This window comes from Penicillium paradoxum (genome assembly GCF_028828445.1).
Source record: "Penicillium paradoxum strain IBT 22861 chromosome Unknown utg000007l_segment0_segment0, whole genome shotgun sequence".
NCBI lineage: Eukaryota > Fungi > Ascomycota > Eurotiomycetes > Eurotiales > Aspergillaceae > Penicillium > Penicillium paradoxum.
The window spans coordinates 3,914,340-3,938,106 of NW_026643185.1; the positions used below are offsets into that span (position 1 = coordinate 3,914,340).

At 48.8% G+C, this 23,767-nt stretch overlaps 7 protein-coding genes across 7 annotated transcripts; 4 read left to right on the top strand and 3 right to left on the bottom strand.

Annotated features, from left to right (window-relative positions):
- Nucleotides 1-39: 39 nt before the first annotated feature.
- N7457_008979 (uncharacterized protein) lies at nucleotides 40-3,332 on the bottom strand (the record flags this gene model as incomplete). Its single annotated transcript, XM_057180022.1, has 3 exons — nucleotides 40-2,296; nucleotides 2,601-3,085; nucleotides 3,147-3,332. 3 exons carry the CDS (start codon nucleotides 3,330-3,332, stop codon nucleotides 40-42), a joined length of 2,928 nt encoding a protein of 975 aa, XP_057028408.1.
- A 1,613-nt stretch (nucleotides 3,333-4,945) lies between these two features.
- Nucleotides 4,946-6,282, bottom strand: N7457_008980 (uncharacterized protein; the record flags this gene model as incomplete). Its single annotated transcript, XM_057180023.1, has 2 exons — nucleotides 4,946-5,097; nucleotides 5,154-6,282. The coding sequence occupies 2 exons, from the start codon at nucleotides 6,280-6,282 to the stop codon at nucleotides 4,946-4,948; spliced, it is 1,281 nt and encodes a 426-aa protein (XP_057028409.1).
- Nucleotides 6,283-8,624: 2,342 nt separating this feature from the next.
- N7457_008981 (uncharacterized protein) lies at nucleotides 8,625-8,979 on the top strand (the record flags this gene model as incomplete). The annotated part of the gene is made up of 2 exons (XM_057180024.1): nucleotides 8,625-8,780; nucleotides 8,923-8,979. The coding sequence occupies 2 exons, from the start codon at nucleotides 8,625-8,627 to the stop codon at nucleotides 8,977-8,979; spliced, it is 213 nt and encodes a 70-aa protein (XP_057028410.1).
- Nucleotides 8,980-9,286: 307 nt separating this feature from the next.
- N7457_008982 (uncharacterized protein) lies at nucleotides 9,287-10,975 on the bottom strand (the record flags this gene model as incomplete). The annotated part of the gene is made up of 3 exons (XM_057180025.1): nucleotides 9,287-9,514; nucleotides 9,592-10,849; nucleotides 10,929-10,975. The coding sequence occupies 3 exons, from the start codon at nucleotides 10,973-10,975 to the stop codon at nucleotides 9,287-9,289; spliced, it is 1,533 nt and encodes a 510-aa protein (XP_057028411.1).
- A 1,455-nt stretch (nucleotides 10,976-12,430) lies between these two features.
- Nucleotides 12,431-13,925, top strand: N7457_008983 (TauD/TfdA family dioxygenase; the record flags this gene model as incomplete). Its single annotated transcript, XM_057180026.1, has 5 exons — nucleotides 12,431-12,680; nucleotides 12,767-12,997; nucleotides 13,070-13,140; nucleotides 13,216-13,382; nucleotides 13,484-13,925. The coding sequence occupies 5 exons, from the start codon at nucleotides 12,431-12,433 to the stop codon at nucleotides 13,923-13,925; spliced, it is 1,161 nt and encodes a 386-aa protein (XP_057028412.1).
- Nucleotides 13,926-16,314: 2,389 nt separating this feature from the next.
- On the top strand, nucleotides 16,315-17,525 carry N7457_008984 (putative short chain dehydrogenase; the record flags this gene model as incomplete). Its single annotated transcript, XM_057180027.1, has 3 exons — nucleotides 16,315-16,527; nucleotides 16,620-16,955; nucleotides 17,214-17,525. The coding sequence occupies 3 exons, from the start codon at nucleotides 16,315-16,317 to the stop codon at nucleotides 17,523-17,525; spliced, it is 861 nt and encodes a 286-aa protein (XP_057028413.1).
- A 3,240-nt stretch (nucleotides 17,526-20,765) lies between these two features.
- Nucleotides 20,766-22,876, top strand: N7457_008985 (lysophospholipase family protein; the record flags this gene model as incomplete). The annotated part of the gene is made up of 3 exons (XM_057180028.1): nucleotides 20,766-20,808; nucleotides 20,954-21,623; nucleotides 21,679-22,876. The coding sequence occupies 3 exons, from the start codon at nucleotides 20,766-20,768 to the stop codon at nucleotides 22,874-22,876; spliced, it is 1,911 nt and encodes a 636-aa protein (XP_057028414.1).
- Nucleotides 22,877-23,767: the final 891 nt, after the last annotated feature.

The following is a 23,767-nucleotide window of genomic DNA, read 5'->3' on the forward strand; positions in this document are numbered from 1 at the left end:
GGACGGTCAAATCAGTACGCAAGAGCAAAGTCCTTGGACCTAGCTATGTAGCTTGTTCAAATCAGGCTCTATCCACATCCTCCAAACTGTCTTCCGGCCCCATCGTAATCTGATAGTCTCCCCGAACGGGATCTGGATGAGCCGAATCCAATCCAACTCTCTCGACTCCATAGAAATCACATTTCGAAATGTCAGCTTTCCGAGGCCTGAATTCATAGCCCCATTATGAACGTCAAGCAGGAAATGAGGCTCAATATTCGAAAGACAAACGTTGGCCTCTTCGGTTCTACCACAGCTTTTGAGGGTCCGAATGAGCATACATCTTGCCCAGAGATAATTCGGGTGAGATGCGCCCAGTGTCCGTATATAGTTCTCCTCTGCTGCTTTGAAATGCGCCACAGCCGCTGTGAAAGAATCCGGACTTCCCTCAGCAGCTGACAATATGCCAAGGAAGAACTCCACGACACCAAGCCTGGGATGGTCGACCTCGACCTTCTGCATATAAGCCTCCCTAATTTTGAGCATATGAGCGGATGCAGTTTCGAATTCTCCAGCGGCGAGGTGTGTACGAGCCAAATTGAGTTGGACGGTCAACGTGCAAAAGTGCGTCTCCCCGAGCAGGACTTTGAGCCCTTCCCATGCCTGAGAAAAGAATGGCAATGCGTCTCTGTCTGCCATCGCCCATGATAATCTTCCAAGATTGTTCAAAACCATGAAACAATGCGGATGCTTATCCCCCAAGAGCTCCTCGAACCCTTGAAGGCAATCGTGGTAGAGATGTGATGCTTCCGCGTACTGCCCTTCAGCGTGAAGAAGCTCAGCATAGTTGTTTGCTGCCACTAGAGTATAAGGGTCGAGCCAGCCCAGGAGCTTCAAGTTGTCTTTGTAGGCCCTCTCTGCCCAGCTGCGAGATTTTTTAAGCTCCCCTCGCTCACGTTCCAGAATACCAGCTGCGTCCATGACACGGAATTGCAAGGGGTGACCAGGTGCTTCAAACTCCCACATATCAATGCAAGCTTCGTATATATTCCTTGCATCGTATAGACTTCCTTGATCGTGAAGAACCTCTGCGATGTCATACATCGCCTCTGCGACGTGGCAATGACTCTTGCCCAGTGTTTTTAAGGATACCGCGAGTACCTCCCTGATCACGCTTTCCGCTTCCCTGAAGCGACCTTGCTGCCTGTAGAGCCCGGATATGTTGCTCCGGACTCGCAGAGACAGTAGGTGATCATAACCAAAGAGTCGAGTGTACGTCTCAAGAGCACGTTTGTAAAGAGGCTCAGCTTCCCGTAGCTTGCCGAAGTGATCCAGAGTGACCGCAAGATTGCCAACGGTTTTGATAGTCTCCTCATTGTCTTTGCCAAGAGCCCCCTCGGAGACACTCAAAGTCTCTCGATATAGCACCTCCGCTTCCAACATCCGCCCCTGGTTGGCATAGCATAGACCGAGATTGTGCGCCCCGGCGATTGTAATAGGATGATCGGCTCCAAATGTGGCGATCTGCCGGTTATGTAGTTCGACGAACAAGTTTTCGGCCTCCTTCAATCGACCCGAGCGCTCTATAAGGGCAGCCAAATCACTCAAAGACTCCAGAGCCTCCGGCGAGTCTCGGCCCTGATGATCCGACCGCAGTTGCCATGTCTGGCGGAACATATCTTCGGCCCGTTTGTGGGCTCCGGATTCACGATAGCACCATGCTAAATCGTGCAAAAGAGTGATACTTCTGGGATGAGAAGCACCAAAAACACTATTGTAGTGCACTTGGGCCTTTTCATACCACTCGATTGCTTTTCGATACTCTGCTCGATGGTGGTAGCATTGAGCACAAAGAACAAGTAGGCCGGCGTATTTACCGCAATCAAGGTCGTGAGTTTGGGCTTGGGCAATCAGTGCCGTCGCTTGAGGTAGATAAATGTCAACCAGCTCACGGTCCTCTGCCGTATGGTCCCTTTCAGGAAATGTATGATAGAGGATACTTATGGCGGACTCCAACCACTTGTTATAATCTTCCGGATTGATCGAGTCACTTGCCATTTGACGAGTGATATCGTGCATCCATAGGATGCCCCTTTTGCGGGTCTTTCGGACGTGATTGAAATTCCAAAGCTCGCCAATTGCTTCTTCCAAACGGGCATGATTTCTGCAAACTTCAACGATTGTAGAGTAGGACTCTCCAGCATCAGAATTGCTGTTCTTAATTCCCTGAGTCATCGAGGGCTTTGCTCTGAGACAGCATAGGCTTCGAAGGGTTCGAAGAAAGCTGGATTTCTCTCCAGCGGTTTTCTTCGTCTGACTATGGGTGTCAATATAATCCGAATTCCGGTACCATCCTTCGAATCTTGGTATAGACTCTGGCTCGAAAAAGGAAAACAGACACAGAACATTCATTGCATCTGGATGAGAGCGACGAAGATCGTGAAATGCCATCTCAAAATGTTTCACGGGGGCCGACCGGTGTTTATCCTCCCATCGTAAAATCTGCTTTGTTGTGAGTGTTGGACCTATAAGACATAGCTTCCGGCGCTTTTACCTTGCTGGGTGTCTCTCGATATCTCTTCAGATATTGCTTGAGGTCAATATCATGCTTTCTCACGTACCAGGCGGCCTGGTCAATCACATGAGGTAAATATCCAGCCTCTTTGACAATATCGGCGGCCAAAATCTTGTTATCGCTATTTTCCTCGGTGTTGCTAGTCGTGAGGAACAGAGTCGTGGCATCCTCCTTGCTAAGTTCTCGAATCTCACGACACATCTCCTCGTTGCCGACTATTTGGTCCACAACAGCAAAGTTCTGTGAGCTTACAAGCACATGACCCTTCTTTGTCGACTCGAGCAGATTTTGAATATCAGGTAACTCGCTGCTGCTGACATTGTCGATTATCAGAAGCCAGTCGTCTGTTTCATTGAGCCACTTTCTGAGGCCATGAATTTTCATATCAGGCTCCGGTCTTTCGCGCTCGGGCAGTTCAAGGACATCAAGAAGATTCTGACAGGACTGTACGAATTTATCTCGTGAACCACCGACAAGGAAGAGCGAAGCGGCTTGATATGTCTCACCAAACTTCTGCTCGTACCTCAGCATCTGCGCCCGAAAGCACTCGTCAGCTTTGGCTGGGTAATACTATCATAGTTGAAATACTTACCAGCTGCGTTTTACCAATCCCAGTCATTCCCCAAAGCGCGACTCGCCTGTCGGAACTATGAGGACTGCCAGGTTCCAGCACGCTTTCTAGCCAAGCAAGCTCTTCATCTCGGCCAAAGAACCGCTGGCTCAGCCACCCAGGAACGAATCGGATGGGACGCAAGTCTGTTTTCTCTGAAAATGTCATGGTGGCGGTGCCTCTGTGTTTGAGAAGACAGTCGATTCCACTCAGAATCTCTGTTTATATATCAATTAGGATGAGCTTCAAGGAAGTCTGCAACGAGATTTCAAGGGATGGTGTCATACGGCCAGTTTTCCTATAGGTGCTCGCCCCAAACCAGTAATGGATGGAGTTGCGTTGCTCTCGAATCACTGCAATGCACTCCCGAAGCTGAGTCTCGAGTGATTTTGTGGCGGCTAGCACGATCTCCTCTATATTCAAAATTAGCGCAAGCTCGAGGGCCACCAAGGTGGCAAAAGTACTGCACGCACTCCAGATATTTGATTTGAGAACCCTGGTAACTAATATGCAAAATGTAAGGTATTCGATGCACACTCTGATGGCAGGACCACGTATGCAACACTGCGGGTCTTCACGAATGATGTCTTGATATTCATCCCACAACGGCAGCGCCGCCTCCAGATCTTCGAGGCAACTGTTAACAAATATAGGAATCTCGGTGAGATCTTTAGTAGCCTATATGAGGCTCATATTGCAGTCAGCATGAGACTTGCATAAGCCTTACCTTTGTCTTCTCGGGGAGAATGCCGCCTACCTGGATCACGATTCTGATCGAACCCCATATAAGCAGACCCGTGGATCCAGCAGCTTGACTGAGAATATCCAATGCAGCACTGAAACGATCAATCGGGTCGAGAATGCGACGGAGGAAAATCCGAAACCCGTGCCAGCTTGGGTGTGCTGCAAGTGTCGCTTCGTGCGCGAGACTAGCCTCATCGAGAACGGTTACGAGGAAACCCTGTTTGCTGTTACACGTCGAGAGGGAGTCGGTGCACAGCGCCTCGATAGTATCATATTCGTGTTGTTTTATATCCCCAGGAACGCGCTTTTCAAGGCCCTGTAGTATCTCATCAAGGAAATGCTGGTTGCGTGTGTCCCGAGAGGCCAGGTTCTCCACGTCTTTCTCGAGGGTACTTCCGGTCAAACTCTCGAGCCCTAGACGATTCATCGCAAAGCTCTGTTGTCGCAGTTGTCACCTATCATCGCAGGATCAAGGCCTCACATGCGCTCATACTACTTCTATGAGACCGCAGCAATGTCCTCCTCATGTATATATATATAATCTCCATACGAGGTACCGAAGTACCTGCCTCATCGTAATTTCAGCCGTATAAGCCGCCTCACGCAAAGCCCACGTCCGAGGCCCTGTGACAGTGACATTCTGAGGCTAGTCGTTCCTGTTTGCTACTTAGCGCCGCAGTTTGCCAGCACAACGGGTGAACAAATGATTTCGAGCCTCTTGATGGGTTTGACACCCATCCTCCGGTTTCTGCATGACATCATGTGTATGCAGGGATATAAGCCCGGGTTTATGGCTTGATTTACTCGCACCCTTCACTTTCGAATAGTCAGGTGTGGTGCCTCGTTGTATTGGAAAGCGCCAAGTCTGTCCTCCGTATGGACAAACGTATTAGATACGAGATTGCGTGTACTTTACAAGAAATACAACGTCGCTAATCTTCTGCCCCAGTTCATACGACATGTTTAATAGCTTGTTTGAAAGATTCGTTGATTATCATTTACAATAGCCAGAAACTAATTGCATCGAACCTCTCAGCCTACGCAGCGTTCACTCCCAGCCCGATACCATGGCACCCGAAACGGCCTTCATTGTCTTCGAAGTCAACACCAGTCAACTGGGATGCCACCCAGAAGCTTGTTCTCAAGTGCAAGGTTGTCACGTCCACATAGTATGACTCCTCAGGTTTTTCTAGCATAGTGTCTTGATCAGCATTTTTAACACCCCAAAGATAAGTCTCAACGTACCAAATGGAATTGCCAGATTTTCGTTCTCCTGCACAAGCTCCGCGTTACGTTCAGCGGTACTAGAAGAAAACCCATCCGCTAGGACTTGGTATGGAACGAGCATGCCTTCAAGATGTTCGTCGACAGCATTGCCGTGAGCAAGCTCATCATGTAAGCCTCGGATACACACGCGAGTGATATACCTAAAGATCTCCTCGCTACTGTTCTCCAGTCCACAGGAAAGCCCTCCCTTCTGCGGACAAATCTGTTCATAGCCAAGATATGCTCGTGGGGACTCAGTCTCCGCTACCAGTAGCAGGTGATACTGACCGGGGGCCACCGATGCAAACGCTTCACTAAGCACTTCGACCGATGAAAACCAGCCGGGTTTGAGAGCGCTTTTGATTTCTCTTCTTACCGTCTCGTGGAAAACATCCAGAGTCTCCCCAGGCCCGTGAATGGTAGCCCTAATCCGTACGACAGTGCCACGTCGCTCCAGCTGGAACGCCGGTAAAGGCTTGTTAAATGGCTTTGCCCATACTCTCATGCGACCCGGGGTATGCCCAAATTCAGTATGCCATCCTTGCTCGTGGTCTTTGTACACCTTCAAATTTTCTTCTCCAATATTGATGGATTGAAAGGTGGGGATGAGTACTTGTTGCACGTACGCGTAGGAAGGCGCCTTTACGCATACGGTCCCCGCGCGGATATCGAGATCAATGCCATCTCCAATTCTCTCTTTGGCAAAGGAAGAAGAGCTGGCGGGTCCGAGAGTGGAGAAGAAGATATAAGGCAGAACGGCTATCATGAAAATCGCGGCTGCGCCTTCTATCTGAAACTCCAGCCTGTGCAATGGGTCTCGACCAGAAGAAGAATCTTTGAGTGCAGCGTGAGGGTAGAACGTGATCTCACGGCTGTGAGGGGTGTTCCCCTCTACTATGCTCGCGCTTAGCCGTGCCATGGCGTTCATTGAGTCTGTGTGTTCGAGGCGGAGTCCACCTTTGCCTGGCCGATTTGCGCGGATTGATTCAATTCTAACGGGCTTGTTGAGGATGGTTGCATAAGACAGGGTGTCTCGAATCAATCCCCCACCTCCCTCGTAGCGGGTGCCTTCGATAAGGATTAAATCTTCCTCGCTAATGGATCCCATTTTGAATATAATTTAGGCGTTGTTGAGGAATCAAGTGGAGATGGGGAAAAGACCGAGCAAAAGTAATCCTCGCCTGCACCTTTTCGAAGTAATCATCCCCACTTCTCCAGCCTCATCCAAGAGGGGCAAGTTCATATATCAAGGTACTCCGTACAGAGACTGTATATATACCTAGGTGGGTCCCAAGTGAAAGGATAGCCATCGTATCGGTATAACCCTCCAGGACTAGGTACATATATACACAGTCTTATATATAGGTATCGGCATCTTTCTATATTATTACAGACGCAAGGAGAGATAACAGTCTGCATATGGCAATCTTATGTATGAAAATGGAAAGACTCACATTGAATGGAAAGTGAAAATGCCCTGCGAAGTCACCTGGAGAGTTCAGTTCCAATAGGAGCGTCGAGGAAACCCTCTGTCCTGACTGCTTGAGAGATTGTATGACACGGAGTGCCTCGGGGCCATGCCTTGAGAACAACCCACTTCTGAAAGTTACACATACATACCTATACAATACCTGTCTGTATTCGCAGGTCACAGGGGTGATACACCCTGTATCATGTCCCGAGGTACTCCGTATGTGTCAGTCCAAACAAAGACAAGCCGCCGTGAAGGCCACGTCAGCCCTTGTGAACGCAGGTAAACAAACATCGAATGAGATTTGAAGAACTTCACGTGAACCTCGGAGTACTCCGTATATATTCGATGAAAAATATGAAGCAATGATATCCTATAGTATGCATGTAGGGTGGCGGAGACCTGTATATAAGTAAGGCAAATCTACGTTTTGTGTTGCGTTTTGGCCGACCATTGGACTGTAGTACGGAATAAGAATCTCCATGTCTACTTTGTGACCTCGGTGTACATCTCTGCTGATCCTATGTAAAATCAGATGAATCAATGCTCCGTACTCCTCCATACCAAGTTCGAACTCCGTTCACATTGTTTGTTTATCACCCGGGTTAGCTGCATGATGAATACGAGCTATGCGTCTCCTGTTCTCCCGTTCTCCCGTTCGCGTGCCTCATTTCAATATCGCCCGGGTGCTCTCGGATCAGACTACTCCGTAGTACCCAACCAGATACATTCTCTCAAGGACTGATCACACTTGCGGCTCAACACCTCCTCTCTTGATACGACCGGACACATATTTGTCACCATGCATCGATCAACAGATGAATAGGGCTTGGTGAATATGCCAGTATAGCATGGCCCACTTAAAGTCCACCGAGATAACCCCGTTAACAACAAAAACGTGGCAAACTATGCGGAGTCCGCACTATCAGGATGACTTCGCAGGATACCATTGTCAAAAGTCTGGACATGGGAGACCGTTGGTGGCTGCCAATGCCACCTCCCAGCCGACGGTTGATATCAATAGAGGCCGTTGAGCTGTCAACTCGCACCGACGAACTCATAGACCAACCACAAGTCCCAGTCCGTCAGGTTGATCTCTGGTCGACGCATAATCGTATAACACCAACATTGCGGCCGTACTTTGAGAAGCAATGCACAGATACTGGCAGCAGTCGCACACTATCCCCAAAACAAAAACTTCAATCAATACCGGACGCAGGATCTACAATCCACCCCAATCCTGGGGAGAGACTTTATCTCTTCCACTGCTGCGCCAACAAAGCAACCCCTGCACTCCTACAATCATTTGTCCGCCGAGGCCCATCAATTCGCTTCGCAAGGCCAAAAGGGTACTTTTCGCGTACCCCGGCCGTATATTGGACAAACTCACTTGATTTCGCATTTGCATGGGGTGTCTTCACAGCGACGGGGAAGTGGACGACCCCACGCCGGGATGAGCATTTCGAATGTATCATCTATGTATCCAAAGTTAATCTTTCAGAGATTTCGACCCCGAATGGGATGTATCTGATAGCCGTGCCTGAGTGTACGGAGAGAGAGGATCTATTGATTAATGTACGAGAACCTAAGGTGATCAACCTTCTCCCTGCAACAAACCTACTACCAAGTTGTTCATTTTACCCAAGTGCATTTTACCCAAGTGACGCTTTTGCATTCAACCAAATCAAGCGCTAACGGTCAGCTACGCTTGATTTCGCATGTATCCAGTGGTGCCACAAGAATACGACAAGCTATAAAGATCTAGAGACCAGTCGAGCTCGTATCCCCCCACCGGAGTCAACCAAGGCTGACTGGAGCATCATCGGTTCGCGGATCCCTAGGGTAAGTTCAGCCCTGCCTTACTCCCATGCATACACAATTCTCAGTGTCCCATATAATCCCCCTATGTATTCTGATATCTATTTTCTTGCCATGTACGCAACGGTGTAGCTGGGAATAATTGACTGACTCCGATGACAATGGACCAAAAACAGCATACGATGGATGGCATGAAGGATCAAGATGCCGAGCCCCAGGATCTACCGGCCTTGGGGCATATGGATCTAGAATCGACGTGGATGTATGCAGCTTGCGACGAGGCGAGCAGTGTCGCCTTGGCAAAAGGAGGACTTGAGGTTTGTGGCCCTCATTGCCCGATATCCTTTCGCTTGGTTCTCTTCCCTCTTTCCCCTTTTATCAATCCCTTCCTGATGGGCTTACAAACCGTAATTGGTTTCCGCAAGGCTGATGATTTTGTGAATTTATTGTACCTTTCAGATCTTGCACGTTATCTCCGGTACCGCTGAGCCCCATGCTGGATCTGCAAAGCCCTAAAAGATCGGGGCCAAGAAGAGTAAGATGTCAGAAATTTCTCGGCTTGGTTACTTAACGGGGAATTTACATATCCAAGCTCAATTTGGCGTGATTGGCAGTATTATATTCCAGTTCAAGAGTGCCGAGCTACCTACATAGAGGTAGTACATATTTGGAACCACCGCTCCAAGGCCGTTTCCTGCTATCTTGGAAGAATTTGAGATTTATATGATTCCAATGTTTTCCTACTTGATTATCCTTTTTCACCGAGCATCTAAATTTAGACCATGTCCCACTCTTCCAATGTCCAACCCCAATAAGCTAAATCTTAAGAGTCCCTCTGCATAGCTCTGCATTCCTCATAGGGAACATCCGGGAATTGAAACCGCGGCTCTCGGGCTCGACCACCTCCACAATCCCAATCATGTCGGCTCAAGCATTTGGGTGTCCAGAACTCCACTGTCTCCTCTTCAGTCAAGATGCTACCAGCGTATATTCCGCCCTGCCTTTTGCCTGGGGCATAGATGACGGGCCACATTGGGATGTAGCACAATTCCTGAGAAAGATGAGATGAGATTGAGCAATCGGAAATGGATGGGTCTGAAAGGCAAAGCAGCAAACAGGGCAACTTACATCTGGTCCACACTTGTTCTCACAGCTCTGCAAAACATTCCAGCCTGTCCATTGCAGCAGAGATTGAGTCAAGTTTGTATATTGTGCTATCTCTTGCTGGATAGTACGTGTGTCCTCCCGTGAAGATATTGTCGATGCTTCTGCAGTTTGTTGGAGACGGTTGTGCATTCGGCCGTCTGTCCACTCGAAGAGATCCCAGGCCCACTGGCAAAGTTCTTTAACTACTATTTGCGTCGACTCTTTGATAAGGACTTCGAACTCGGACAGTGAGTCTAGCGCGATGTGCCCTGTATAAGCAGCAGAACAGCGAGCAAGAGTATTTGCTTTGGCTTCGGGCTTGGTCACACCACCGACGGTGGGGTACTCGAGATATGGATGAAGAACTGCATGTGTGAGCGTGTAGACGTTATTGATGATCTGATGCACGGCTTTTTCATCTGAAGAATTCTTCTCGAGATTAAAGAGTATCTCCCGGGTCCGACCACGGTACTTGTCAACAATAGTCTCAACCAGAGCTTGCCAGTCAGTGTGAGAGCACTTCGAGTTCTTCTTTCCTGATGTAGCGGCAGACAGCCACCCTCGAAAAGTGGCTATGTCGTTGGCTGTAGCCTCAAGGAGCCTATGCCCTCGCCGGAGACCCCAGCCATTTTCGTATGTGTCGTTGCTGCGAATACCCGCGTGATGGGATTCGTTCAGGCTCTGGAGAGATGGATCATACCATGAGACGATATTGCAGACATCGAGCCGAACCCTGTTTTCACGCCTTCCCCCGGCAGCCTCATTGCCATAATGCCAACTGCTACTCCGAACCCATTCCCACCCGTTTTGTTCGGAAAAGTCATTCCCATATCCGAGCGGAGGCTGGCGGTGGGGATCTCGAGGGAGAGAAGGATCTACCCTTCGACCGTCGTTTCCAGGGACAGTGATGTTCGTGACGAACAGCTCGCGGACGCCTGACTTGTGATAGTCACAAACAAGGATCTCAAATCCAGCATTCATTCTCACAACGCCGTCGATCTTGAGCTCGCTGGCGAGCTGACAGAGCTCTACTGCCCGCTGGGATTCGTTGTAGATGAGTTCTTCGCTGGGGTTTGCGGGAATATGGTTTCTTAAAATTGCTATCTGTGAGTCGAGAGTCCCTGTTGTCGTGAGGGTCGCAGAGTGGCCATCTAAGTATATGACACGTAGTTCTTTGGTCGTCGTCATTGTGCGCAACTCTGGGCCCCCCGTGGATCCGTAGATACCCAGGGACATCTCTCTTTTGATATTTCCTTATCAGTCATAACTCGCTGAAAATGCAATCGACAATAACGTTCAAAAAAATAATATCCACCTACGCGTCAAAAGCAAAGAACACGGGATCCTTCGGTGCTTCGTGAGTCATCTGGGCGTGGTAGAGTAATGTGTTTGAGGCTACTGTCGCAGGGACGACCGAATGCCCATTTGGTGCGTAGTTGCTCGGCCATTGTTTGAGTAGAGAATAAACCGAGTCAAAAACAAAGGGTGCCGTTTTTTGGCACTCCTCGGGGTATGTAGAACACACTAACCGATGGCTCACCTCATCGGAAGGGCTTTCGTGTTCAGGTTTCCAAAATATGCTCCACTGAAAATGTATGTCGAGAAGTGCGACCACTGCTATCAGAGCGATGGAAATAGCGATCGGTTTTCCCGGTAGAGGACCTATTCGAGCACAAGAGCGCCTTCGAACTGGCGGAACTGTGCTGGGTAAAGTCTTTACTGGGTCATAGTTACGGTCCTCGAGTAATTGCTCACTAGAGGATCGTGGTTCAAATACATCCGACATGAAGAGATAGGTCGCTGAAGATGGCCTGATGAGAGTTGAGGGGCGGGATTTCACTTCCAATTCTTTGGAGGGGCAGGGTTCTTAGAAGAAAAAAGATGCCCAGCAATGATAAAGGGTCGTTGATGAGGAATGGACCATCCTTTTTCTCAATATCTGGGTGAGATATCAGAGAATCTTTGATGTGCTACGGATTTTACTCTGAGCGGACATGAGGCTCTCCCAGGGGGTGAGCACGGCTCACATTTCAGAGAAGAGTCAGGGGGCCATCGGAAGGTCTGAGGCACGGGGGGCTTGCCAGCCTCAGAGAATACGAAGCTGGAATGATTCAGTGCCCAATTGAGCTGTACATCTTTGTTCTTTTTTCTTTGTTTGCGGTCCAGTGGAAGACCTGGGTACTTCCAGGGAACCCACCTCCTCCCGCAGGTATGTATGCATCTACCTGCATGTACTCCGTACGGGGAGGTACATGAGGTATCTTTACCACACAGTCCACTAACATGCCAGTACGGACCATTACATACCCATACATCCAGTGTATCGGAAAAGGCTCCAGTGCCAAGAAGTCACCGACATTATTGCTCTCTTCTCACTGGCCCAGATAAAACGCCACAGTCCACTAGTTGTACATGGGGGTATTTCTCATGATGTACAAAGCTTGTACGGAGTAATTTTAAAATGACAAGAACCCCGATAAATTCCATTTCCCTTGGCCGTCAAGCTGCCCAAGGCTGAACTAATGAGGCTCTGCCCATGTTGACCTTGAGATGTTACCGATGACACTGGTGACCTACTCCGTACTCCGTAGAGAATGAAACATTCATGTGGGTAGATCACGCTAGGCCCCACGGCTACCTCGTTTGCGCATTTTATCCCCGCGCGTGATATCGCAAACACCCGGGGTCTACCAGACTAGCCAGGGAGTCGTCCCTACGGAGGACATGTAGCTAGAATAGATCCGACTAGCTCTCTGACCCAAGATTACATCGACTCGACTCCCACCGCATCCATCTTCAAACATTTACGATAATCCTAATCATGGCCTCTACAACCGATACTGACACGGACTTCGACCCAATATATTATCCTGACCTGCAGCGATTCATGCGGGGTCGATCGGAGAGACTGGCTGCCCTGGGAGCCGCCCCAGTTCTACCAGAAATTCTCCGGCCCGGTAGCAATACAGAAATGAGCTGGGAAGGCACCGGTCTCGATCCAAACTCATATACATGGGAAATATCAGGCTCTGAACTGGAGGACATAGATAGATGCTGCGCTGAGTATACTTGTAAGTTCAGTTCACCTGTAGCCAACCCGTTTGTTCAAGTCGATGCTTGAACGCTTACACGTGCACTCGTTGTTTTCCCCGAGTAGCCTCTGGGAGGACTCTACATGAGATCGAGAAAGGAACATTCCGTCTGCCCTCCACGCTTGCAGACCAACTTGCCGCGCGACGGCACGATCTACACCACGGGGCTGGGATCTCGCTCTTACGAGGGTTGCAACCCAAAACTCGCACCCAGAGAGAAAATTTCATTCTCTTTGCCGGATTGGCCAGCCACCTCTCGGAACAGAGGGGGAGGCAATTTGGCAACAAGTATCTTGGTGAGTGTGCCTCGATGAATCCTGGAATAGAAAAAAGAGAAAAAAAAGACTGACCGACAATCGTTTCACAAGTGCACGTCACAGATCTCACTGCAGGGGATGATTCGAAGAAATATGCGGCTCCATATTGTAATCAGGAGCTGGTAGGTCGTCAACATAAGCTCTGCTGTTTGATTTGCAGTAAGCATGGTTCGATGAATCTCACTGACCATTTATAGCCGTTTCATACTGATGTCGGCGATGTGGTTGCCATGTTCGTGTTCTGTTCTGCTGCAAACGGTGGCGATGGCACATTCGCCCCAGTGTCGACGATATACAACAAGCTGATGCAATCGAGCCCGGATCTCATTCCTGTATTATTGGAGTCAGATTGGCCATTTGACCGGTATGTTTTTCTAGTATTCATTCTCCTCTCGCCCCTCCTCCAACTCGGACTCAATCCTGGTCGCGGACTACTAAATGAGATTGAATAAGACCTCCAGATAGATCCTCGGGAGAAATATTTTACAAGCGCCCAGTCATGTTCTTGAATGACGATCAACAGCCAGAAATGGTGTTCAGTCGTGGCGCGCTGATACGATCAGCCAGAGGTCAGCGGCCCCTTAGCATACCCAAGCTAACGAGGGTTCAATGCGAGGCGCTGGATGCGGTACATTTTGCAGCGGTGGAGGCAACCCATACAATTCAGTATCAGGAGGGTGATTTACTGATATTCAACAATCGGAGGATTCTACATGGCAGAAATGCGTTTGCGGACACCGGAGATACGGGTCAGAGGCATATGGTTAGGTTATGGTTGAAGGATGAGGAGCTGGCGGGGAAGCCGACCAACTTGGCTTTACAAAAGCTTTGGGATAAAACATTTGCTAGAGGCAATGAGGGTGGGTACCATGAGAGACATTGGCCGAGTGTGCCTGATCCGTATTGATAATTTGGATGTTTACACGTATCTAATCGATGGTTTCATGTATCACCGACTACTGGAAGCTTGAGACATCACCCTCATATCAGGGGCCTGGTGACCTAGAGTTTCTTTGAACATTACGATATACACTTACCAAGGAAATACTCAAATACAAATCATTTGCTACTAATGGACAAGGATTTCTGTGAAAATGCAAGTCGCTCACTGGGGTTACTCCAGAGCGTGAAATGGCGCAGGCCTATTTATGAGAGTTCAATATTTATGTCAAATAGGGAAAAGGCTGAGCGTATTTCCCTGGGAATCTCAGCCGAAAGCTCGATGTCTCGTTAATAGGATCACGGAGTACCTGTCTACGTGCTGGTAACAGCTACACTCTTCGGTTGCTTTACATTGACGAATGTTTCAGTCTACCCAGCTAAGGTATTGGGGTACACAATCATTACGACCACTATAGCTGGCTTTCTCAGTTATATATCGCTCTTAGTCCCTTGTATCTGGTGTTCTTACGCTCAGCAAGCACAAGGCGTGAATGACGAGCCTCTGCAATATACCGCTTCAACTTTAGTTAGCTTGGGTGAAGTGCCTTATGTATGGGGCCCCGTATGATGGGTAAAATTTGACACTATGCTCAACTAGGGATAGTGGAAAGCATAGACACACGCGTGGAAACGTGACCCAAAGACCACGCACAATCGTGTCCTTTTTATCGTCACCCAGACTTACTCCATTGCCTCGGATAAACAGCAAAGAAACGAGTATCACCCCATAGACCATACATTGGCCGATTTTTGTTCGTTTGCGCCGGTGCCGAGACGGAGGCTGGAGCATGGGGGTGTTCGTCAACAAGATCCCTGGCACAGATGAGGCCCGATGGAAAGAGCTAAAGAGCTACCGAATACTCCGTACCAGGGGGTAAGGTGAAGTCAATTGCAGAGAAAAGCTTTTTAGGAGGTGTTTATTGCTCACAAGGACAAAATAAAAAGTGGGCACAGAGCTCGGAATCACCCCATTGAGTAAGGAGCTTAGGAAGAATCTGATGGTCACACGGCGTGTACCTTAATAATGAATATTAGTGCAGGGTTATACCCAGATAAGCTATGTGGAGTTAGTCCTATTCGAGGTTCGGCATTAGAGGCCATGCGAGTCTAAAGGTCTGGACTTTGGAAGCGATAACCGATTTTAGTTTCCCCGCATGGAGAAACCGGAGTACCCAATGTAGGGTTTCCAGTACTCCACAGGGTACTCTATACTTTTTACGGACTACATATTTATGTATGTACCTTAGTTACACCTGGAGTACACATTTGGACTTTGTTTTTCGATGGCCATACCGCACACAAGGTCTACGGAGGGAAGATTCCAGAGATTAGGATATTGAACATTTCCCAAGGAATTGGCCAATGAATGTGTCTTCGCTGGGGCGATCGGACAGGAACGAGACAGGGACAGACACCACGGGCCATCTGGAGAGGTTTTATTGGTGGAATTCAGACGTTCATCTGCACAGAGCCAGCTGACCCCGGATATTGGAAATTTTCTAGAAGACCCCCGGGGCTCGACAGTGTATGGAGCACGGAGTACACGTAGTCTAAGGGGATTTTGGGGGGTCACCTGAGTAACTTGGCCAAGAGGAAGAAAGGGGACATGAAAAATAATTAGAAGCAGAAAGTAGAGTGGCGTTGTGGTTCCCCGGTGCCCACACCCCAGACGGCTTTCCTAATTTAGAAATCCGGGCCTTAAGTTCCGAACATCGTGAACTATGAGAATTTGGTCACGTCTGCTGACCGGTATTTCTGTTTGATGAATCATTCCTTCGACGCAGTTCCAGAGTGTCCAGGTGGGTTCTTGGACATAGTCACTGTTATGATGCAAAAACAAGGGTCTGAACAAGGATTACTTCTGGAGAAATCAAGTGTGCTAAATCCTCTTTCCTTGCTCAAAATCAATTGAAAGAAGATTCTGGGACGTACTAAGTACATATGTAGACATTGTGTATGCAAAACCTGATGATAGAGATGCGCGAGTACGGAGTTATCCCTCGCCACGCCCGTTTAGTCGGCATTCCAGGAGGTCTGGCCCCAAATCTGCATTGTAGTATCCTTGCCCCAGTCTGGATTTCCTCTTTGAGCTGTTATCTAGTTTCTGTCTGCTCACGGGACACCTCTGGTGCGCTTTGGGTCTTGGTTCGGTCTGACTTGCCGACTGTCAAAAAGATATTTAAAGAGAGTTGATTCTCTAGTCCCAAGCTCCTCATCAACTGAATCATCATCGTCTGTCTTCGTTTTTCTCAACTTGTGATCAAAACAATCCGGCTTATATCCCATCTTTGACATACTTATTAGTGTCATTTCTATCGTCACTACCAACACCCACACTACTCTAATATCTCACAATGTCTGTCTCAATCGAAACCACCGAGATTCCCACCGCTCCTATGTCCGCTCAGCCTGTTGCCATGGGCTCGAAGTCCAGAATGCCCGAGTTTAGCCTTGCTGGCAAGGTGGTGCTGGTTTCAGGTGCTGCCCGCGGTCTAGGATTGACCCAGGCCGAGGCACTTCTGGAAGCCGGAGCGAAGGTTTATGCTCTTGATCGTCTGGAGGAACCTGTAAGTTGATAAATCGCTCCGATCTCTACCATATATACATCCCATTTATCTCTCGATATCAGGACGAAACTAACAAATAATCTGATCAATAGGCCCCCGAGTTCGCACAAATTCAAAAGCGCGCAAAGGACCTTGGCACCGAGTTGCACTACCGTCGCATTGACGTGCGTGACACAGAACTTCTCAACAGTGTCGTCGAGGCCATCGCCAATGATGAGGGCCGCATGGATGGTCTCGTTGCCGCGGCGGGTATCCAGCAGGAGACCCCAGCGCTCGAGTACTCGGCCAAGGACAGCAACACCATGTTCGAGGTCAATGTCACTGGAGTGTTCATGACCTCCCAGGCCGTTGCTAAACAGATGATTCGCTTTGGAAATGGGGGTAGCATTGCTATGATCGCCTCTATGAGTGGCACCGTTGCCAACCGGGTATGTTCCCATTCCCCTCCTTTGTCTTACCGTTTACCCTTTTTGAACCCAAGTCTTTTATTCCCCTCTTTCCTGTTAAACACCGTGTCGTGCAACCCTACCCATCAGTTACCCCAGAGATTTGAGTTATCGGGACGGAGTACAGGCCTATTGTCTTCCTGCTCAGACTTGATCTCGGTTCTGGGATAGTTTCCCCGCTTTTATACCACATTCGCTGTTCTCGTTGGCCTTCAATGAGCTAACCTATTTTTCTTGCAGGGTCTCATTTGCCCCGCTTACAACGCTAGCAAGGCTGCTGTCCTCCAGCTCGCCCGCAATCTCGCCATGGAATGGGGCACCTATAACATCCGCGTCAACACCATCTCCCCTGGTTATATTGTCACCGCGATGGTTGAGAAGCTGTTCGTTGAGTTCCCCGAACGACGGGACCAGTGGCCCAAGGAGAACATGCTTGGCCGCCTCTCCCGGCCAGAGGAGTATCGTGGCGCCGCCGTCTTCTTGCTCAGCGATGCTAGCAGCTTCATGACTGGTAGCGACCTGCGCATGGATGGTGGCCACGCCGCGTGGTAAATTGATTATGGCTTATATCCAAATTGGCTCTCTCATTTACTGCGCGTGACCATCTCATTTCGGTTTCTCATTGCATGGCGTTCTGCGTCCTTGTCTTTCTGGGTTGCGACAGGGATTGGCGAAGCGTGGACTTTTTTCCCCCTCTATGGATTTCAACCCTTGCTTATTTGGACGGCGATAATTGGCTGTCGGTCGATATTATGACGTTAGACTACAAATCTATGAAACTAATAACTTCATGATATTTACCACTGTTCGATCTCGTATAATATTTACCTGCTGCATGTCAATCCTGACCCACTCCAACTTTGACAGATCGGCTCCACTCGAATCTCATTGTTCTAATTCTCGACATGCAAGTATAGCCTTCCATGGTTGTATTAGATGACATGCTTGATCACCCTTTCGTAGCCGGCACTAAGTACCCCAATCTCACAGTCCCCCCTCACCGGACAAATCAACCGCGTACAGCCATCCAGTCGGAGCGTTCCACACACTCAACCCACCGAGGACCACCACCTGACCTCCGACCAAAGCAGATCGACAGATTTGAGTTTCATTCCTAAGATCAAAGATCAGTGGGGATACACATACCAATTGAAAATAAGAAAGAACATTCATTGCTAAACAAAGTAACCCGAAAACCATGTACTACCGCATGATATAAAACCGGCCGTTGTACTCATCATCAGTGCAGTCCAGAATAGCCTGAATGCCATTCTCTTCCTTAGCGAACCCGCTGACACCGAATCTGGGGAAGACGCGGAGAACCGGGACCAATCAGGGTAGACTTAGACTAAAAATGGCTATTTGGATTGATGGGGAAAAAGGGTGTAGCCAATCACGCTTTGTGCGGCTGTGAACGGGATGTTGGGCTTCTGTAAGGAGCATGTATGCCTAAGGGTTCGGGGGTAAGTGACTCTGTAGACAGTCATATGTACGTTACTTCTTGGCGGGAATCTGCTCGCCGTGGGCATACTTGCTCGACAGAATAACCTATTTCCTTTTTTTTTCTTTTTTCTTCTCTTTTGAATATAGGTCTAGGGTGTTGGATCATTTATTAGAAGATACCCTAAATGTTAGTATTGCCTACAAGAACATCTACTATATGATAGAAGGCGATTATAGTATTGGCGACGTATCCCAGCCCATTTGTCCTCCGGTTGCTCTTTGCAGGAATATGGCAATCTTATTGGCTGGCAATGGACATAGCTCGTAGCTCAGCCTCGAGTTGCCACTTTGAGGCCGTCCTCGCCATCATGAACCTGGATACAGTACAGGGAAACCGTCCTGATTGACTCGACCACTTGTTCTTCCTAAGAGGATTTGTACAAGGAGGATTCTTTTCTAAGTCCAGATGCAAGGATCGCTTCTTGTAGGCTTAATCAGTGGCTTTGTACTCCGTAGTTCGAGCAAAGGTCCGTCTAAATGCAGCCCGAATGGATATTTTTCACCGAGTATTGATTCAGTGGGATAGTTTGAGGTATAAGGCATCATCATGGTTAACACAAAGGTGCTTATGTTGTCGAAGGAGGCAAGAGCAAAGAGACATCAGCCTTGGCCTTTTTAAAAGGGTGGTGCCTCAGACCAGCACCTTCTCAATACAACCTTGGAAGTACAGTTTGCTTGTCTCCCTAACAGCCTTACCTTGAGATGCTTGGAAGGATTGCGAGATATACTTACTCTCCGAGCTCTATCGGATTTTCGAACCAACCAAAAAGAACTAGAGGCACTATTGCCTGGCCAAGCCATATGGCATGATGTATAATGCATCCACCGAAGCCCGAGTTTGCTACCTAGTATCTTGGTCTGTTCGATGTTGATTCCCCCACTGTGCATGCGCATGAGTACATTTACAACCCTTCGCCCTGTACCAAGTTAACAACTGCTACCTCGAATGGGAACGACAACTCCTAATACGTTTTCTTCCCCTTTGAGTTCATATTTTTAGCGCGATCATCTCCCTTTGATAGACCTATCCTAAGACAACCTCACAATCTGCATTACCTCTTTCAGGGGGTCAATATAATTACCATCTTAAATCCTCTGTTGGTCTGGAATTACACTAGCAGTCTTTGTTGTTTTCGCTTTTATCGCTAGAACCATAAACAAGAGGCATCGAATGTGGATGGAGAAGAGGTTGAGCTAACAACATGCCCGAAGATCTTAATGTGCATAATAACGAGAGAATGAACGCCTCATCTCGGGTTGAGATTGCCCAGATCGGTTTTCAAGGCGACTGAGAGGGTATGGCGATGCTCAGTGGATCTGGCTTAGGACCGAGTGGCTGGTTGGTGCATTGTCCCTTGGAAAGAGACATGTTTGAATCTCCGGCACTCCATACGGAGCATACGGAGGACAAAGATCTTCCGACTGAATGCATTCTAATTATAGGCGTGTCTTCCACAAACTTCCCCACAGTTCGGCAGCGGCGATCTCGGGTTGCCGACGAGACGCCATGAGCTATCACTCCATTGATCCAGTATACATAAGGTACCGAGCAGAGACGAGATACGATCGAAGTATCTCAGCTCGAAGGGAAAGTACGGATCGACCGGATAGTGAAATGCGCTGAATTGGGTGATTTCTCTGCTCCCAGCGATGGGTCCCACCTCGGCACCAAAGAGCGTCCTTGGAAAATATCTGCTCCACTTCTTTACAACGTTGAAGCCACAAGGTAAATTCAGAAGAGTCTGATTGGAGCGATCTAGAATCCATCCCACTTTAAGGCATTAATGGACCCTACGCACAATTTGTGCATTGGCAAAATATATCCAATGGGGACGGCTGAAACGTAGATGCCTATGTATCGGTGTGCCAGTTAGTGCCAGCTGAAGCCAAGACGCACCTGTAATCTTATTCTCAATGGCAATTTAGCAACATTGACAGCCCATAAGCAGGAGGTTGTAAGACCCGAACCTCATGCCGTCTTACGGAGTACATCCTGGGCCCCCTGCCCAGCCCCTGGCTGACCTCAGCCCTGCGCCCAGAATGCCAGCCCAATAGAACTGTGACGCTGTATCCATTCTTTCTGATCCCTCTGAACCAACGCGGAATCCTCGGCGTCCGACTTTGACATCACCACTCAATAGGTGATTCGAGAACCTCGGGAGCTAACCCGCACGCTGGACCGGAAACTTAGGTATCCGACGGGGCCCGGTGCATAAGTAATCCCCTTACCACCGATTGACAGGGGAATTTCGTCTTTTCTTGCTATTTTTTTATTCAGTACGCAAGGAGATGAAGTCCTCTGTGCTTCTTTCAATTGCGCTGGGCTTGCCTGGTGAGTGGTTTCCTTCGGTCGCGTTGGTGATTTTCACGTGGGGTTTCCAGATGCCATTCTTAGCCCCGACTGTCCCACTGCCTCATCGTGCATGTTTAGAATCCACGAATAATATTTACGGGAAGCTCATCATCTCTATCTGCAGGCGCAATCGCTACCCCTGACGGGTTCAGTTCCGATATCTCATTTGCCAACGTGCCACGAGCCCTCCCTGATGCGCCCGATGGCTACGTACCAACATCTGTCACTTGCCCAGCAAGCCGACCGATAATTCGCAGTGCGGCGAAACTGTCCCCGAATGAGACAGAATGGCTAAAGGGTCGCCGGGAGAAGACCCTGTCGGCGATGAAGGACTTCTTCGGCCATGTGAAAGTCGGTGATTTAGACGTGGTAGGGTACCTCGACAAATACTCCGGGAACTCGTCCAATCTGCCCAATGTCGGCATTGCTGTCTCGGGCGGTGGATACCGTGCGCTCATGAACGGCGCCGGTGCGGTTAAGGCGTTTGATAGTCGAACATTCAATGCCTCGACTAGTGGCCATTTGGGTGGACTGTTGCAGTCGGCTACCTATATTTCGGGCCTGAGTGGAGGCAGCTGGTTGCTGGGTTCGATCTATATCAACAACTTCACCACAATTGATGACCTGCAGACGCACAAGGATGGCGCCGTTTGGCAGTTCGGAAACTCGATCATCGAGGGTCCTGATACTGGTGGTCTCCAGCTTCTCGATTCCGTTGGTTATTACCGTGATCTTGCTGAGGCCACCGAGGGCAAGAAGAAGGCGGGCTTTGACACTTCTCTCACTGATATTTGGTATGTCATGCCTGTGCATAAACATTCGGAGGCACGTTCACTGACTTGGTTACAGGGGTCGCGCGCTCGCCTATCAGATGTTTAATGCTACCGGTGGTGGTATCAGTTATACCTGGTCCTCCATTGCTGACACCTCTGATTTCAAGGATGGAAACTATCCCATGCCGTTGGTTGTTGCAGATGGCCGCAACCCCGATGAACTGGTGGTTGGCAGCAACTCAACCGTCTACGAGTTCAACCCGTGGGAGTTTGGTACCTTTGACCCTACAATCTTTGGCTTCGCTCCCCTGAAGTACCTTGGCTCTAGGTTCGAGGGTGGCATGCTTCCTAAGAACGAGAGCTGTATTAGCGGCTTCGACAGTGCTGGTTTCGTGATTGGCACTTCGTCCACTCTCTTCAATCAGTTCCTTCTTCGGATCAACACGACCTCACTCCCCGACTTTGTCAAGGATGTCTTCGGCAGCATTTTTACCAAGCTCGACGAATCACAAAATGATATTGCATCATACGATCCCAACCCCTTCTATCAATATAACAAGCAGTCATCACCGTATGCTTCCCAGAAAATGCTCGATGTCGTCGATGGTGGCGAGGATGGACAGAACGTTCCCTTGCATCCTCTTATCCAGCCTGAGCGCCATGTCGATGTCATCTTCGCCGTCGACTCATCCGCCGACACTGACAACAACTGGCCCAACGGCACATCACTAGTTGCCACCTACGAGCGCAGTCTGAACAGCACTGGTATTGGCAATGGCACCGCCTTCCCTGCGGTTCCAGACTCAAACACCTTCATCAATTTGGGCCTGAACACCCGCCCGACGTTCTTTGGTTGTAACAGCTCCAACATGACCGGGCCCTCGCCTCTGGTTGTGTACATCCCCAATGCTCCTTACTCGTACCAATCCAACGTCTCAACCTTCCAACTCTCCACCGATGACAAGCAGCGTGACAACATCATTCTCAACGGCTACGAGGTCGCTACGATGGCTAACAGCACCCGCGACAAGGATTGGACGGCTTGTGTTGGCTGTGCTATCCTCAGTCGGTCATTCGAACGCACGGGCACCACTCTCCCGGAGATCTGCAACCAGTGCTTCAATCGTTACTGCTGGAACGGCGCTGTGAACTCCACCAACCCGATACCCTATAACCCAACTTACCTCCTGGCTGTCAGTTCTGCCGCTTCTAACCTGCCCTCCGTGCTGTCCATGATCGTCGCAGCCAGCATGGCAATCTTCACACTAGTCTAAGAGGCTATTTTTACTTCTTTTCTTTCTTCTCACCGCCATGTCTCGGCATTCCGTGCCCCGAGCATGGACTTTTCTTCTATCCACATACTTTCTTTGAGTTCGATTGATGCCTCATCGAGCCATCGTCATCTCTTTTTTTCACTTGCCTAGATTCTTTCCAAATCACATGATATTCAATCCACCCATGATGCATAATGTCCATATTAAAATCTAAATTGTGATTTTCGTGCCAATGTCAACGTCTACTTCTCTTGATCTAATTCCGGCACAAAAACAGGAATCTTCCTTATCGGGATAACTAGATCCAGGACGTTCTGGATCAACCAGTTCCAGCTTAAATTTGAAAGTTCCCCTAGGAACTTGGTTAGACCTGGTGTCTGAAGGAAAGTTTTCCGTGTAGCTTCGTGACAACTAATTTGTAGGAGCATCGTTCATCAAATTACACCTGTACTTCATCTTAAAGAAGCTGTTACTCATCGTTTACATGAACCAATGTGAGGTGATCGAAGTTCGACTTTATGCCTATAGTAGGCTGAATGCATGGCATAAGACTGAGAGGGAAAGTATGGATGCCACTCACCTACGGGTATGACTACCTATGAAGCTGCCGTGGAGCTAGGTAGCTTGTCTACTAGGCTTGGACTATGGGATGCCACAACTGCCATACCTGGGTGGTATGAGAATATATTTGTAAATTTTAGGTATAATGGCTTTCCGATCATAATCACAGAAGGTCGAAGTTTTAGGCTAGTAAGCTCTTTACACCTACGTGATGGTGCTTGCGATCAAAGTTGTATGATAGGATGGCCGATGACCCCGATATACACAATATATTACAGCCAAAGTTGTACATACCGATGCCAATACTGTTTATAGTGCGACTTCTATATT